Source organism: Podarcis melisellensis (assembly GCF_964234715.1).
Source record: "Podarcis melisellensis genome assembly, chromosome: 13".
NCBI lineage: Eukaryota > Metazoa > Chordata > Lepidosauria > Squamata > Lacertidae > Podarcis > Podarcis melisellensis.
Genome location: NC_138545.1, coordinates 25,034,512 through 25,049,008, shown reverse-complemented (window position 1 = coordinate 25,049,008; position 14,497 = coordinate 25,034,512). Strand labels below are relative to the sequence as shown.

Sequence of the window (14,497 nt, the reverse complement as noted above, 5' to 3'; positions counted from 1 at the left end):
ATTGGCTTCCCCCAAATTATCCATTTCCCCCTCATAATCCTTTCTTTGTTTAACTTAACTACATCACTGGTAGGTTGTGGGAAGCAGCAGTGGCAAGAAGAGGTGGTGGCAAGGTTCGGGAGCTCCAAGGCAGGGGCAGCCACAGAGGTGTGAACCTGTGAGACCATTACCACCAACTCCAAGCTTCCCTATTCTCACTGGTACCTTACCCCATCCCACTAAAAGCAACATCACCTCTAGAAAGATGCTACTGCCTACTGACCTACAAACGCTCAATGTTTCAAGGGAGAAACGCTGCAATACTCAGACTTCTATGCATCATGTCATCGAACATGTTCCTACATATCATATTAAAACATGTAAAATTGTCATCATATATGTGGGGGGACAACCACTCACATGTTCTGTCATTCTAATGCCCCTACATAGAGCCAATCTCTGCAAATCATATAGGCAGAACCACAGACCACAAAGTTATTTTTTCCACTACATGTCTCTAGAGCTGTTCAACTGAACTCTTGAGAATATGTCTCCAGCAATACAAAACATGTATAAATTAGTTACTGCCACCACAGAAAGAATTGTTTGTTGTCATGACTGGTTAGTGGCACAGTGCTCTAAAATCTGAGAGAAGATTCTTCATCTGGAGCTAGAAGAAATCCGCAAAGAAAACGAATTGTAAGTTATTTATAGATATAACTTTAGAGATAGAGGTTTTCTAGTGACAGGGAGGCTTTGAGCATTTGTCACAATGCCTGCAAGTTACTTATAACATGGATCACTCCAACTATGCAGACAGTCTAAAAATGAGCACCATATTTGATGCTTCTGTGTGGGTATTACCATGTATTATTAATGATGTACACAGTGAGTGTTGTTCATGCTACTAGCATTATGTATGATGTGTATTCCTCCTCCCCAAACCCCTAGTGCATTTCTTCTTCTTCTTCTTCTTCTTCTTCTTCTTCTTCTTCTTCTTCTTCTTCTTCTTCTTCTTCTTCTTCTTCTTCTTTTTCTTCTTCTTCTTCTTCTTTTCTGCACAAGAGCCAATTTAAACACAATCCTAAGCATGCAAAGGCTTTAGAAGGTTGTTAATGAGTTCCATCTGGGCCAGCATCACATCTAAATGGTTCTTTAATCAGTGGTGGTTTTTGTGTGTGCAGTGGACAACCGAAGCTGCCTTACTTTAAATCATTCCTTCCAGTCCAATTTTGTCTACTCTGAGTATCAGCATCTTCTTAGGATCTTCCCAGGGACTTTGCTGAAAGACACCTTAACCATCATCTGTTACTTGCACATTTAAATAGAGATTTCTGGGATTGAAGATCATGCAGAAGATTCCTGGTTAAATTTCTGGCATCTCCAGGTAATGCTAACAAGGAGTTCTATCTGAAATCCTGCAGAGCCACTGCCAATCAATGTGGATGACATTGAACTAGATGCACCAATGGTCTGAACTGATGTCCCTTTGTTCTCCTACTGAGTGACAGCTCCTTCCCAGTACTTTGTATACAAGCACAACTTCTTTCAAGGTGATACGTTATTGATGCTATGTGAGTGTTGTGCATATAGGGGTTTCTTCCTGGATGAAGAGCTCTTTGAACATGTTGATATGCCATGTGAAACAGTACAACCTTTCTGCACACCAATCACCTCCTTTAAATGTCTTCTCTTTTTTCTTTCCCGGGTGCTTTTTTTGTTTCCTCCCTCTTTGTGTCACTAATGGTACTGCTGTAGACTGGAATGCATCTTAGCTTTTCAGTGAATCTCAGCTGTCTGTCTAGATGCTGGGATGTTTTCAGAGGGCTTAGAATAAAGAGATCTCTGTTGCAGAAATGTTTCAGTTAAGGCTGTTTGCTGTTTTCTTTCCCAGTTCAACTGGAAACACCTGTCAGAAAGGGAAAAGAACTTATCTAACAATGTTTCAAGTTTCAAGTTTTCCAAGTTCTTGAGTTTTACTTTACTGTAATGACACTAAGGTTAGTGATAGTGTATGATGGGTACAATGGGTGCAAATAAAACCAGCTTTATTTTATTTAAATATTTCATAACCCACACTTCAATAAGAATAAATCTATAGTTGGGTACAATATAATAAACATAATAACAACCAAATAATATAAAGCAAGTAAAATATTGAAACATTATCAACAACAAAACAAATGGATCCAATGGGGCGAGGATATCCATTTCCACCAATCACAGGATTGTCAGAAGTCTAGGCACAAAAACACATTTTTTACTGCAGTCTAAAGCCCAACAATCAATTTTATTACTATTTCTGTTGTTTTGCACCCATCAGTGCTTTACAGTATACATATAACTCTATTCATTTTGATTCAGTGGATTTCCCCCAACAAGCATATTCCGAGAATGAAGACAATGTGCATTTTTATCACTTGGATAAGTTGATTAGTTCCTCCACTGAAGTGAATGGAATCACTTTTAGATGGAAAACCTCAGAGCTTTCTTGCCCAAAGCTATTGCTAGATGAAGAATTATTGTCTAGCTCTCATTTCGTAGCTAGATGATGATACATATTCTTATTAGGATGAACAATCTGATTCAATTTTCTTTCCCTGATGCATTTACTGCTTGCGCATCAAGGCCCCGGAATAGCCCCCCCCCCCAAAAAAACACACAATAAAGACACATTGACACAAATATTTTAGTTTAAATGTTAATGGGCAAATTTAGGCCACAACTTTATTGAATACAGAATGTGAGTGGTATTGGCTTAGGCATTGGCAACACTATATCTGACTCCTGCCCGCCTTGCAGGGAGTCTGGAAGGGTAAACCACCAAAAGAGGGAGCTCCATTGATGGCAACCAACTAAAGCGCACTCTGGGGTTCCTGTGGTCCTTGCATGGCCTTAGCCACTCAAGCAGACTTTGGACGAGATCCAGACCCATGAATTCTTCTAACAGAATACCCTTGTACGTGGAGGGGCAGGTGATGGCTGCACCTCCCCTCCCCCGCATCTCACTAAGCCAATGCCTAACTGCCAAACCTTACAAAGTTGTGACGATTGCTAAGAGGTAGGCAAAAACAGGTGGAAGGGAGCATCCCAAGGCCCACGCACAACGCGAATCCTCAATTTAGGAGAATCCGATTTATGTACTGTAATTATTTATTGGTCTTTTGATCTGTTCTTCTCGCCAGTGTGCTGTAGCGGTTAAGAGCGGTAGCCACGTAATCTAGGCGAACCAGGTTTGCTTCCCCACTCCTCCAGATGCAGCTGCTGGGTGACCTTGGGCCAGTCACACTTCTTTGAAGTCTCTCAGCCTCACTCACTTCACAGAGTGTTTGTTGTGGAGGAGGAAGGGAAAGGAGGTTGTTAGCCGCTTTGAAACTCCTGAAGGGGAGTGAAAGAGTGAAAGGCGGGATATCAAATCCAAACTACTCCTCCTCCTCCTCCTCTTCTTCTTCTTCTTCTTCTTCTTCTTCTTCTTCTTCTTCTTCTTCTTTTCTTCTTCTTCTTCATGCTTCCCTTTTCCAGTGTCTAAACAAATCATAGTTCTACTACACGTGTTTGAATAAATGAATAAAGTCTAGATAAAAGAAAGTCCTTTGCATATGGTGCTCCTAATAATCTATTGTTTGAAATATTGGAGGCAGTAGCTGCTGCAGCTGTAGTATGAATGTTTATAGAATGAGACACCAGTCTTGACCTTGGTAGCTCAACAACTTCTTCTTCTTCTTCTTCTTCTTCTTCTTCTTCTTCTTCTTCTTCTTCTTCTTCTTCTTCTTCTTCTTCTTCTTCTTCTTCCTCCTCCTCCTCCTCCTCCTCCTCCTCTTTCTTTTTGTCTTTTTGTCTTTCTGTCTTTCTTTAATTTTATTTATACCCTGCCCTCCCCGGCCAAGACCGGGCTCAGGGTGGCTAACATCAGGTATAAAAACAATTGATTAAAATACAACTTAAAAACAAGATTAAAATACTACTTAAAATGCAGCCTCATTTCAGTGGAAGCCCAGATCAAAAACTGTTTGGGGGGAGAAAATGTCAAATCTTCATGAAGACCAACTATCCAGACTGGTCCTACATGGGCCAGAAAAGCCAGGGAAGTCCCCAAATAGGGGTTCTATCACAGAAGGAAAAGGAAAGAGGGGGAGGGGATCAGGCTGGTTCCAAGCCAAAGGCCAGGCAGAACAACTCTGTCTTACAGGCTCTGCAGAAAGAAATCAGATCCCACAGGGCCCTGGTCTCATGAGACAGAGCGTTCAACCAGGCCGGAGCCAGTGTTGAAAAGGCCCTGGCCCTGGTTGAGGCTAATCTGACTTTCTTCTTCTTCTTCTTCTTCTTCTTCTTCTTCTTCTTCTTCTTCTTCTTCTTCTTCTTCTTCTTCTTCTTCTTCTTCTTTTTCCTCTTCCTCTGACCTGAAGCACAAAACAAAACAGAGTGAGAGGGCTGGAAGCAAAATCATCATAATTTGAATTATTGAAATTGAAACTGACATTGTTAGCAGAGTAGATCATAAGTGTTATAATTTCCATTATGTTTTCTTATGCAGAAATTATGCAACAGACTGTTGAGGGCAAACAATGGAACACAACCTCAGTGACTGAATTTCTACTCCTGGAATTTTCTGAGATTCGGGAACTGCAGATTCTACACTTTATTGGGTTCTTGGTGTTGTACATGGCAATTATATCAGGGAATCTTCTCATCATTTGCACAATAGCTATTGACCATCACCTTCACACTCCCATGTACTTCTTTCTGATGAACTTGGCCATGCAGGACATTGGTTCTATTTCAGTTATTATCCCCAAATCCATAGCCAATTCTATCTTAAATACTAGACACATTTCTTATTCTGGATGTGTTGCTCAAGTACTCTTCTTTTTCTTTTTTTTATCATCTGATTTCTCCCTTCTTACACTCATGGCTTATGATAGGTATGTTGCCATCTGCAATCCATTGCACTATGAGATGGTGATGAACAAGCAAGCCTGCATACAAATGCTGGCATGTGTGTGGACTAGTGGTCTTCTCCATGCAGTACTACACACCAGCTGCACCTTTGCAACCCCATTTTGCTCCAATGTTGTCAATCAGTTCTTCTGTGAAATTCCACAATTACTGAAGCTTGCGTGCTCAGATTTATATCTAATTGAAATTGGAGCTGTTATGTTGAGCATTATCATAGGACTAAGCTGTTTTACCTTCATCATAGTAACTTATGTGCAGATTTTCTATGCAGTGTTGAAAATTCCCTCTGCGCAGGGAAGGCAAAAGGCTTACTCAACTTGCATTCCTCACCTCATTGTTATCTCCACATTATTATTTACTGGATTCTTTGCCTACCTGAGGCCTACATCTAACACCCCTTCTGATCAGGATCTCGTATTTACTGTGGTATATTCTATGGTTCCACCCATGTTGAATCCAGTGATTTATAGTATGAGAAACAAGGAGATCAAGGCTGCCTTGTCAAAGCTATTAGGTTTTAGCCAAAACACATCATCCAGTTTCCTTCTTTAACTGTGTGTGTACCCACACGTCTTAGCCTTTATCTAAGCAATGGTGCACCGTGTTTTGTGGTTTGTTTGTTTTTTAAATGCAATTATATTTTATCCATCCCTTCCATTAAAAATAAATCAGTAATTTAGGAGGGTATTGAGATAAATGTAAAATGACAAATACATTGAGAAATAACAGATCAACAATACAATGAAATGAAGAGGAATAAAGACATTCAACCTGATTAGAAATATCATAATCAAAAATAAAAATGCCTGGGAAAACAATAAAGCTTTAACCTTCTGTAAAAAAAAGAATAGTATGTTGGTGCTAAGAGTACCCATTTTTGGAAGTGATTCCATACTTGGGTCACCATCACAGAAATCATACATCATACATGAATTGGAAGAATAAATATATGATACCCTTTAATCAATGGATCGACAATATAACAACATTCACAACTTGTGAACGGACTGTTTACAGACTTAGACTTTTTTTGGATAAATATGTCAATATTTGGAATGAATTTATACAGAATGTAGGAGGTTATTTATATAAGAATGTATGGGAGTAAAGTACATTGCATTTTTCTATATGCAGTGGTATCTTGGTTTATGAACTTAATCTGTCCCAGAAGTCTGTTCTTAAACCAAAGTCTTCTTAAACCAAGGTGTGCTTTCCCATAGCAGCGGGGGACTCAATTTACAAATGGAACACACTCAACAGGAAGCGGGACATGTTCTGCTTCCAAAGCAAAGTTCAGAAACCAAAACACCTATGTACTTCCGGGTTTGCTGCATTCTTAATCCAAGTTGTTCATAAACTAAATTGTTCTTAAACCAAGGTACCTCTGTGTATTTTTCTTATACATATCTTTGTTCTTCTCCCCATCACTTCCCCCTTTTTTCTCTGTATCACTTTATTTCTTTATAATTGAAATTCTATTATAATAATAATAATAATAATAATAATAATAATAATAATAATAATACATGGTGTTTTCCCTCTAAAGATGAAATATGAAGAACAGCTTCCTCTGGCATTCTTAGTACACAGGCAAGTCCAAGTCCAAGTAACTCATGACAGTTCTCACTGCCCCATTGATCATCAAAACAAAAGGGTGATGTAGGTGTATTGTAAAATATTCAAGGCATGTTGTGATCACGTGGAAAAAGTGGCATTTGAACATAGTACACCTCTGGGGTCTTATGTAGGACATGTATAAAACTTGAACCTCCTTAGCTAATGGACAGCCACTGCAATTTTTTGACATTTTAAGCTGCATGTTTTGAGGAATTAACTATATATGGTAGACGTCATATAATGGAATGCAAGCTTATTTTTGGACTATAGAGATAACTGGCATGATTGTGGTGGTGTATCTTATCAGTACATGGGGTCAATCTGGGTTGAATGCCAAGATTTGTCATTGATTTATGGGTTAGCAAGATCATGGACATGATAGGGATAAGTGCATATTAGACTGACAGTGGAGATGGCAGTTTGCCAACCTTTTGATGTAAATCATTGGTCCTTTCCCTGGTTGACCCCAAGAATGTGGCTGTCTTCCATATTCTCACACTCAGATAGTATATTAGGACCAGTAGTGCCCCTGCTTAAAGAGATACCAATGCCAGTCTTTGACCGAAGGTGTAAAATGATGTGCTGCTGCTCTGGAGGAAATTTCCCAGTAACTCAAAGCTATCTGAATTTATATACTTTGCTTTGTTTTGTTCTTGTTTAGCAAATAAATGCCTTTAATTATTAAATTGGTGTTTCATTTATTGCCTACCTAAGTATTTCAAGTAATACCCCCCCATAGACAATTTGGGGGGAAATTCATTTGGATTTCTACCATTGACAACCTATTCTCTAAATGGGTTTAATAACGTTTTATATTTATCTACAACTGAAACTATACATTACATTATAGGCACAGAACTTTCCCTCAGTGTAGGAAGAGAGGCAAATAGGGTGATGGGTGCATCACATGGCTTAGTCACATGGCTCTAACAAGCCTCTATTGAGTTCCTATAAACTATTGAGTTTCTGTACCAATAACTTTCACCACTTTGCAACTAAGCCTGATTTTACTGCGTGTGCAACTTTTTTGACTGATGTATGGAAAAACATGTGAACCTGACCTTTGAAAAGTTTACATGGAAACCAATTTTTAACTTACAAAAATGTGGTATTTTCCTATGCTGAGAGAAAATGAAACTTTGGAACTCACTTTGAAGGGTATATTTTAAAGGTCAAGCAGCCTATATTTCTATATTTTACTTTCCTGCATATTTTGTGACTTTTAAATTTCTGCCGGGATTCTTTCACCGAAGTGTATACTTGCCCCAAACCTGGATCTTGGGACCCAGTAATTGTAAGTAGATATCAAATAGAGAACATAAAAGCACTGCCCTCTGACAACTATTCAAATAGAGGGCCATCCTTACGCTAGTTACCAATGAGCCTTTACATCTTTATTGTAGTACAGAAAGAGACATTGTGAGGAGTAGATAAATTTGAAATAGTGCACAGTGTAGGTAAGTTAACTTTTATCTGCATGCTTATCTGGGAGAATTATTTGGGGCTCTTGGGACCAAGACTCAAGGTTCACATAAACTGATTAACAAAACTCTGCCTCAGGGTGACAAATTTGTATCATCCTTTTAAAAAGATCTTCATGAGTCTCAAAACAAAGAAGAGCTGAAGAACTTCAAAACAGCCCGGATAGCTAGACAGATACACATCACTTGGAAGCAGCAAATGAAGAAGCTGCATCTGGTGACTGCATTGTCTAGAAAGAAGATGGTGAGTTATTTATATAATGAAAATTTAGAAATTGCTAGTGTAGTTTTCTGTGGGCAGCTTCATTGTTCACGGAAATCTGCCTTTTGGAGCTGAAGTTGAGGGACTTATGCCAGTATACTTCTAGCTCAAGTGGGGTAAAGAACATATGCTAGCATAGCCCCAGCTCAGATGGGAATGCCCGAGATCTACCAAATCCAAATTCCATCATTTCGGTAAAGCCTGGGTTTAGACTGCACTGTAAAATGAAATGAAATTGAAACATTCAGATATCTTGGAAAAGCAGTAAGGAAACTCTTATAATGGTTATAATTGATTGGAGCTTAATTATGGTATGCCTTTGTGGTCCTGACTTGGTGAGTTTGTAGCCACTAAAAACTCTTGTTTGAATCCTAACATAATTTGCCTTAAGTAAGTTCAGGCAGCAGTTTGTAACCTATGAAAAGCCTCCTTGCAGAATAAGGGGTGCGAACCCATGTGAAATTGGTGGGGCTGGGGCTGTAGGGCTTTCGAAATTCTGCACAACTTTCAGTACACTTTGAGTTTAACTATTAGGGCAAGATCCACTCAGTTAGGAACTACTATAGTCAGAAAAACTATTTTGGGAAGATATTTATGTTAACGCTGAACTCACTGAAATTAGAAAATTTAAAATGGTTATCCTGAGCTCAAGTGAAGCATTTTGTGTTTGTACTGCTAGTTTAATTAGAGCATTCTGATAATAGAAATAGAGTGGTCTTTTACAAAGCATAGGCAGAGCAATCCTAATAGGAAGCATTGTAACTTATGCCAGAGGAGCTATTGGGGAAAACTAAGCTTGATATAGCGTGTAACTGGGCTCACGCATGCTGCTGCAAACTTGGAGATATATAATCATATTGTAATAAAGGACGGCTGTTGAAACACATACTGAGACATGTAAAAGCACTGCTTTTACAATATACATACCCCAGTGCAGAGGGTTGTTAAAGCCAAAACACATTTGGACACATGATCCAATCAGACTGTTGCACTTACCAACTTAGCAGCTATTTTCTGCACTAACTGTAGCTCCTGGACCATCTTCAAGAGCAGCCCCATGCAGAGTACATTTTAAATAACTTACATAGGAGGTCATTAGAGCATGGACAACTGAGGCTATGCTATCATGGCCCAATAATGGTCATATGCCAACCAGGCATAAGCACCCCTGGCTACAGAGACTTGAGACTCTAGTGCCATGGTTCCCAACGTGGGGCACACGCCCAAGAGGGGAGCATTTTCATTTTTAAGGGGGGCAATCTGAGAATGAGTCAGACCAAGTCAATGGCCTTTTAGACTTCCTCCATGTGAATAGGAGTTCACTTTTTGAATAATAACAAAATTTAATCTAGGGAAGGGTCTGTACCAACATATCACCAATGAGGAATTTGTCAGCAAATGGCAGAAAACCATGGCTAAAAAAGCCACCTCTATTGGTCTGTCTCCCCCCCAACTGTATTACCTGGGCTATGAAGGCGCCCAAAAGGCTTTAAAGCAAAGATTATGGGACAATGCACACAGTGACTTGCGATCTCGGTCACACGCAGTCTGTAGTCCACTGGCAGCAGGAGTTCAATATGGGTATGTCTTTGAGTTAACACCTTACATCAAAAACCTGACAGTACCTAACTATCAAAGCCTTTTCACCAAGGCCAGACTGAATGTCTTCCCCTCTGCAGTGCTGGATGGTAGGTTGAGAGGAGTTCTCTACCAGGACAGACTTTGCTCGTGTGCTCAAGACATCGAGTCCATAAATCATATTTTGTTACATTGTGCGAAGTATGAGCAGGCCAGGGCTGAACTGATACTACCCTTGCTGGTGCCTTTCCCGGGAAAGTCAGAGGCTCACTATGTCAGGTTCCTACTGGAAGACCGGACAAAAGCTAGAACTTTGGCAGTGGCAAAGTTTTTATCGGTGGTTGAAAGAACAAATGAGCCCTATATTCCAAACAAAGTGCTTGATTAACCTGGAGGTAGGCTGTATGAACTCTGTATTGATTTGTAATGTTTTGTTGGTCTCTGGACCGTAATAAAGATTGTTGTTGTTGTTGTAACAATTATATGTTGGGGGGGGGAATCAGGATTTTAGAGATGCTTAAGTGGACCTTGGCCCCCCCAAAAGGTTGAGAACCACTGCTAGTGATAAATTGGAATGTAGGAGTACTCCCAGACTACGATCTGGATTCCAACTTCTATTTTATTATACAATGGTACTTTGGTTTACAACCATTTTGGATTACAACCACATCAAACCTGGATGCGTGTCCCTTTTTTGGATTACAACCCATTCTTTTTTGGAGGCGACATCGGCGAAAGCGTGCCTTGGGTTACAACCTGTTTTGGTTTACAACCGGACCTCCAGAACGGATCATGGTTGTAAACCAAGGTACCACTGTAAAGTATTTTTATATAACATATATATTTACTTAAATCCAAATATGGTATGTATTTGGATACAATATATTTAGAAATGCATACATGTATATAAAATGTATACTTATACATCTTACATCAGTATATGCATTTCTAAATATATTGTATCCAAATGCACATTCCAGTAGAGGTTTTTTTTGGGAGGGGGGCGTTGAGTTGGAACTGTATTGCAGAATTCAAAAGAATGCAGAATGTAAAGGATAATCTTGGCATGATCTGCACAAGAGTCTAGCAGGGGTAGATCAACTGAGTTCACCTCAGAATTCACAGAAATTGAATTCCTCAAGCATCTCAGGTAAGACCCATGCTACCCAGCACCTAGACCACAAATGTTGACATGAATGCAAATCAAGTACCATTGCTTAACTTCTGTACTTGGCAGATTTTAGTGAAGTGTTACATGTATCTATTTCTTTTCCTTTTCTTTGACATAGCATACAATTTGTAATGATGGAAACTACAGCCAACATGAGTTTCGTGTCCCATTTTCTACTGCTGGAGTTCTCTGAGATTCGAGAGCTGCAGCTCTTGCACGTCTTTGTATTCCTGGCATTGTACTTAGCAACTGTGACTGGAAATCTTCTCATCATATCTGCAATAGTCTCTGACAATCACCTCCACACTCCCATGTACTTCTTCCTGATGAACCTAGCAATGCTGGACCTTGGTTCAATTTCTGTAGCTATACCTAAATCCATAGTTAATTCTTTATTTAATACCAGATTGATTTCTCATTCTGGATGTGTTGCCCAGGTTTTCTTCCTACTCTTTTTTGTAGCATCAGATTTTGCCCTCCTCACAGTGATGGCACATGATCGCTATGTTGCCATTTGCAACCCGCTGCAGTATGAGACAATAATGAACAAAGTAGCCTGTATGAAAATGGTTGCAAGTGCATGGATAAGCGGCCTTCTCTATGGAATAGTACACACAAGTAGCACTTTTGCAAACTCCTTCTGCTCTAATGTGGTTGATCAGTTCTTCTGTGAAATCCCACAGTTGCTCAAGCTCTCCTGCACTGATTTATACCTAGTTGAAGTTGGTGTTCTTGTGCTGAGTGTTAGCATAGTGCTCAGTTGCTTCATTTTCATCATTGTAACGTATGTCCAAATCTTCACTACAGTGCTGAGAATTCCCTCGGTGCAGGGAAGACAAAAGGCCTTCTCCACGTGCCTTCCCCACCTTATTGTGGTCTCCATGTTTGTATTCACTGGAATTTTTGCCTACCTCAGGCTTCCCACTAATTCACAATCTGATCTGGATTTGGCGTTTGCAGTTATATATTCTGTGGTTCCACCCCTGATGAATCCACTGATCTACAGCTTGAGGAACAAAGATATCAAGGTTGCTCTGTGGAAAATATTGAATCTGAAGGGCTCTTCTAAGAATCCCTTTTCTGAATTTCATCCCTAAGCACAAACTTCTTGGTGATAGCTCTTCATACAAACTTATACTTTAGCCAACCTGATGCCTTCCATCTGTTTTAGACTTCAACTCTCATCAGTTTCAGTCTGTGTGGACAATGGTAAAGTATGATGGGAGTTTAGGTTTAGGTTAGGATTGGCATCTGCTAAATTAAATGCATATAAACATTTTGGTATATGTACATGTTTCTCTCCAATTGCCCCCAAATTCCTCCATTAAAAGACCAGAGAAATTTTGAAAAACGTGAATGCTTCCTTCCAGGTAAGACAAGTCTACCAAGAGACTATTTGCCAGTGAACAAATAAATATTTTTTCATGAGAGGTTGAGTGCCACTCTTAGAACAAATTTCTGACATCTCTTTAATGCCTCTAGGATACTGACCTGGAATCTACTACATGTTGTTACGAGGGCAGAAGGTAATCCACTTATGTATAGCAGTATAACAAGGTTACACATACTCAGTGGGAGATTTGAGGCAAGATGTGGCCACTGTTATGGGCAGCAAATTCATTATCTCAGAGTAATTTGGGTTATGCCTGTTGTCTCCTTTCTCTAAGGCCCTGAATCTTATGATGTTCCCCATAAGTTTTAAAATGAGTTAGGAATGTCTGCAGCACTGTAAGTTCTTGTTAGTTGATGTTTTTGTTTTAGCTGCAAGTTTTAGTTCCCAAGTGTCAATACATTTGAAGGAACTGCTGTAGAGATAAGCCAGAACAAATACCAAGCTTCAGAAGAGGTTGTCTGCTGACACAATCTGAAACATAGAAGTTCAGTATGACAGTGCTCTGTTTTATTTATTTTAGGACACTTGTGTAAATTATATCATTCATGTAAGAGCCTTATTTATGTATTGCTGTTTGATGTTTGTTTTATATCACTTTCATCTGTATAAGTTCTTCGCTAAAAATCCCTTATTAAAATACATTAAGAATGTCTGGGGGGAAATACTGAAAGAAGTACAGGCTATGATCTTCCCAGAAACCCTAAAATAACTCTTCTTTTTGAAAGTTCATTCTGAAGTCAGTAATACTGATTTACAGCGGGCTGCTACACTGCTAACAGCAAAATGGTATATTGCACAAAAAATGGAAAAAATACCCCCCACACTTATTTAAAAAACAAGACTCAAAGTAGTTTACAAAAATAAAATCAAGAAAAAGGTACAACTCATTGGCTAAGGAAAACCTGGCAAATTTATCTTAACGATAAAACTTACATAATTACATAAAACAATACTGTACATAATTATCAAGAAAACAAATTTATTGAGCTATGGGTTTTATTTTTACATTTCTGGAATGACAATGTAAATGATGATATTTTGCCTTTCAATCTATTTGTTTTGTTTTGTTATGTTGCCCCTTTTCTCATTCACACATCATTTTTCTTTATCTTATTTCCCTCTCTTTTTACTTCATTTATTTTCTTTGTTTCCTGACAAGAAAGGTTGTTTGATGTACAACGTCTTGGCTACAAAGTGCAATGTTCAAGATCAATAAAAGTGTTGTTGTTGTTGTTGTTGTTGTTGTTGTTGTTGTTGTTATTAGTCATACAATATATATATTTAAAATAAGTTACACAAGCACTTAACTTCAGTTTTGGTGTTTTTAGAATGAAAGTCACTAAGTCAGTGGAGTCTGGTCTTTTAATAAATGGTACACACACACACACACACACACACACACACACACAGACAGACACACACATCTGAGCAAAGGATGGAAGGGCCATAACATTAACTGCCCAACACATCTTTCTCCTCCTTCAGGGTTCTAAGGAGTCCTTCCCTCCCCATGCCATAATTTAGGTTTCAGTTAATCATGTATTTGTGTGTTCCTAGCCCCATATAAGTCTACACAATGACAAATTCCTACACCTAGGATGATGTGGCATCAAGCTGCAGGGAATGAGGAGCAAACTCTTGAGACATGTGAAAAAGGGTGCTTAAAAAAGAGACTGCAGTTCCTTCTCCTACAGGAGGGGTGACTCTGTCTAGGAGTCCACTGGGGGACCAATGGGCCTATACACCTCTGACAATGGTGGCCTGTGTGGGGTCGTGGCATCCAATCCATGTTGGGGGCAACTGTCTGTAATATACTCAGAGTCGAGAGTGGATTTCATGCTCTTTATTCAGCTCATAGTGGTGAGGAGGGAATGGAAGTCCCCTCAAAGTAACTGCTTTATATACATTATTTACACAATGGGCTGCACGTGATTGGCTAATTCCGGAATTCTCCTGTAGGCCAATCAGGTTGTGGATTCACTTCTATCTGGAGCTGGGTTGGGTGGCTCCTGCCGACCAATCATACTGCTGCATTGTTCTAGGACCAATCAGACTGCTGC

General features: G+C 39.3%; 1 protein-coding gene across 1 annotated transcript; it reads left to right on the top strand.

Annotated features, from left to right (window-relative positions):
- Positions 1-773: 773 nt before the first annotated feature.
- LOC309354802 (olfactory receptor 14I1-like) lies at positions 774-12,141 on the top strand (the record flags this gene model as incomplete). The annotated part of the gene is made up of 3 exons (XM_081885071.1): positions 774-867; positions 4,514-4,836; positions 11,482-12,141. 3 exons carry the CDS (start codon positions 774-776, stop codon positions 12,139-12,141), a joined length of 1,077 nt encoding a protein of 358 aa, XP_081741197.1.
- Between the last annotated feature and the right edge of the window lie 2,356 nt (positions 12,142-14,497).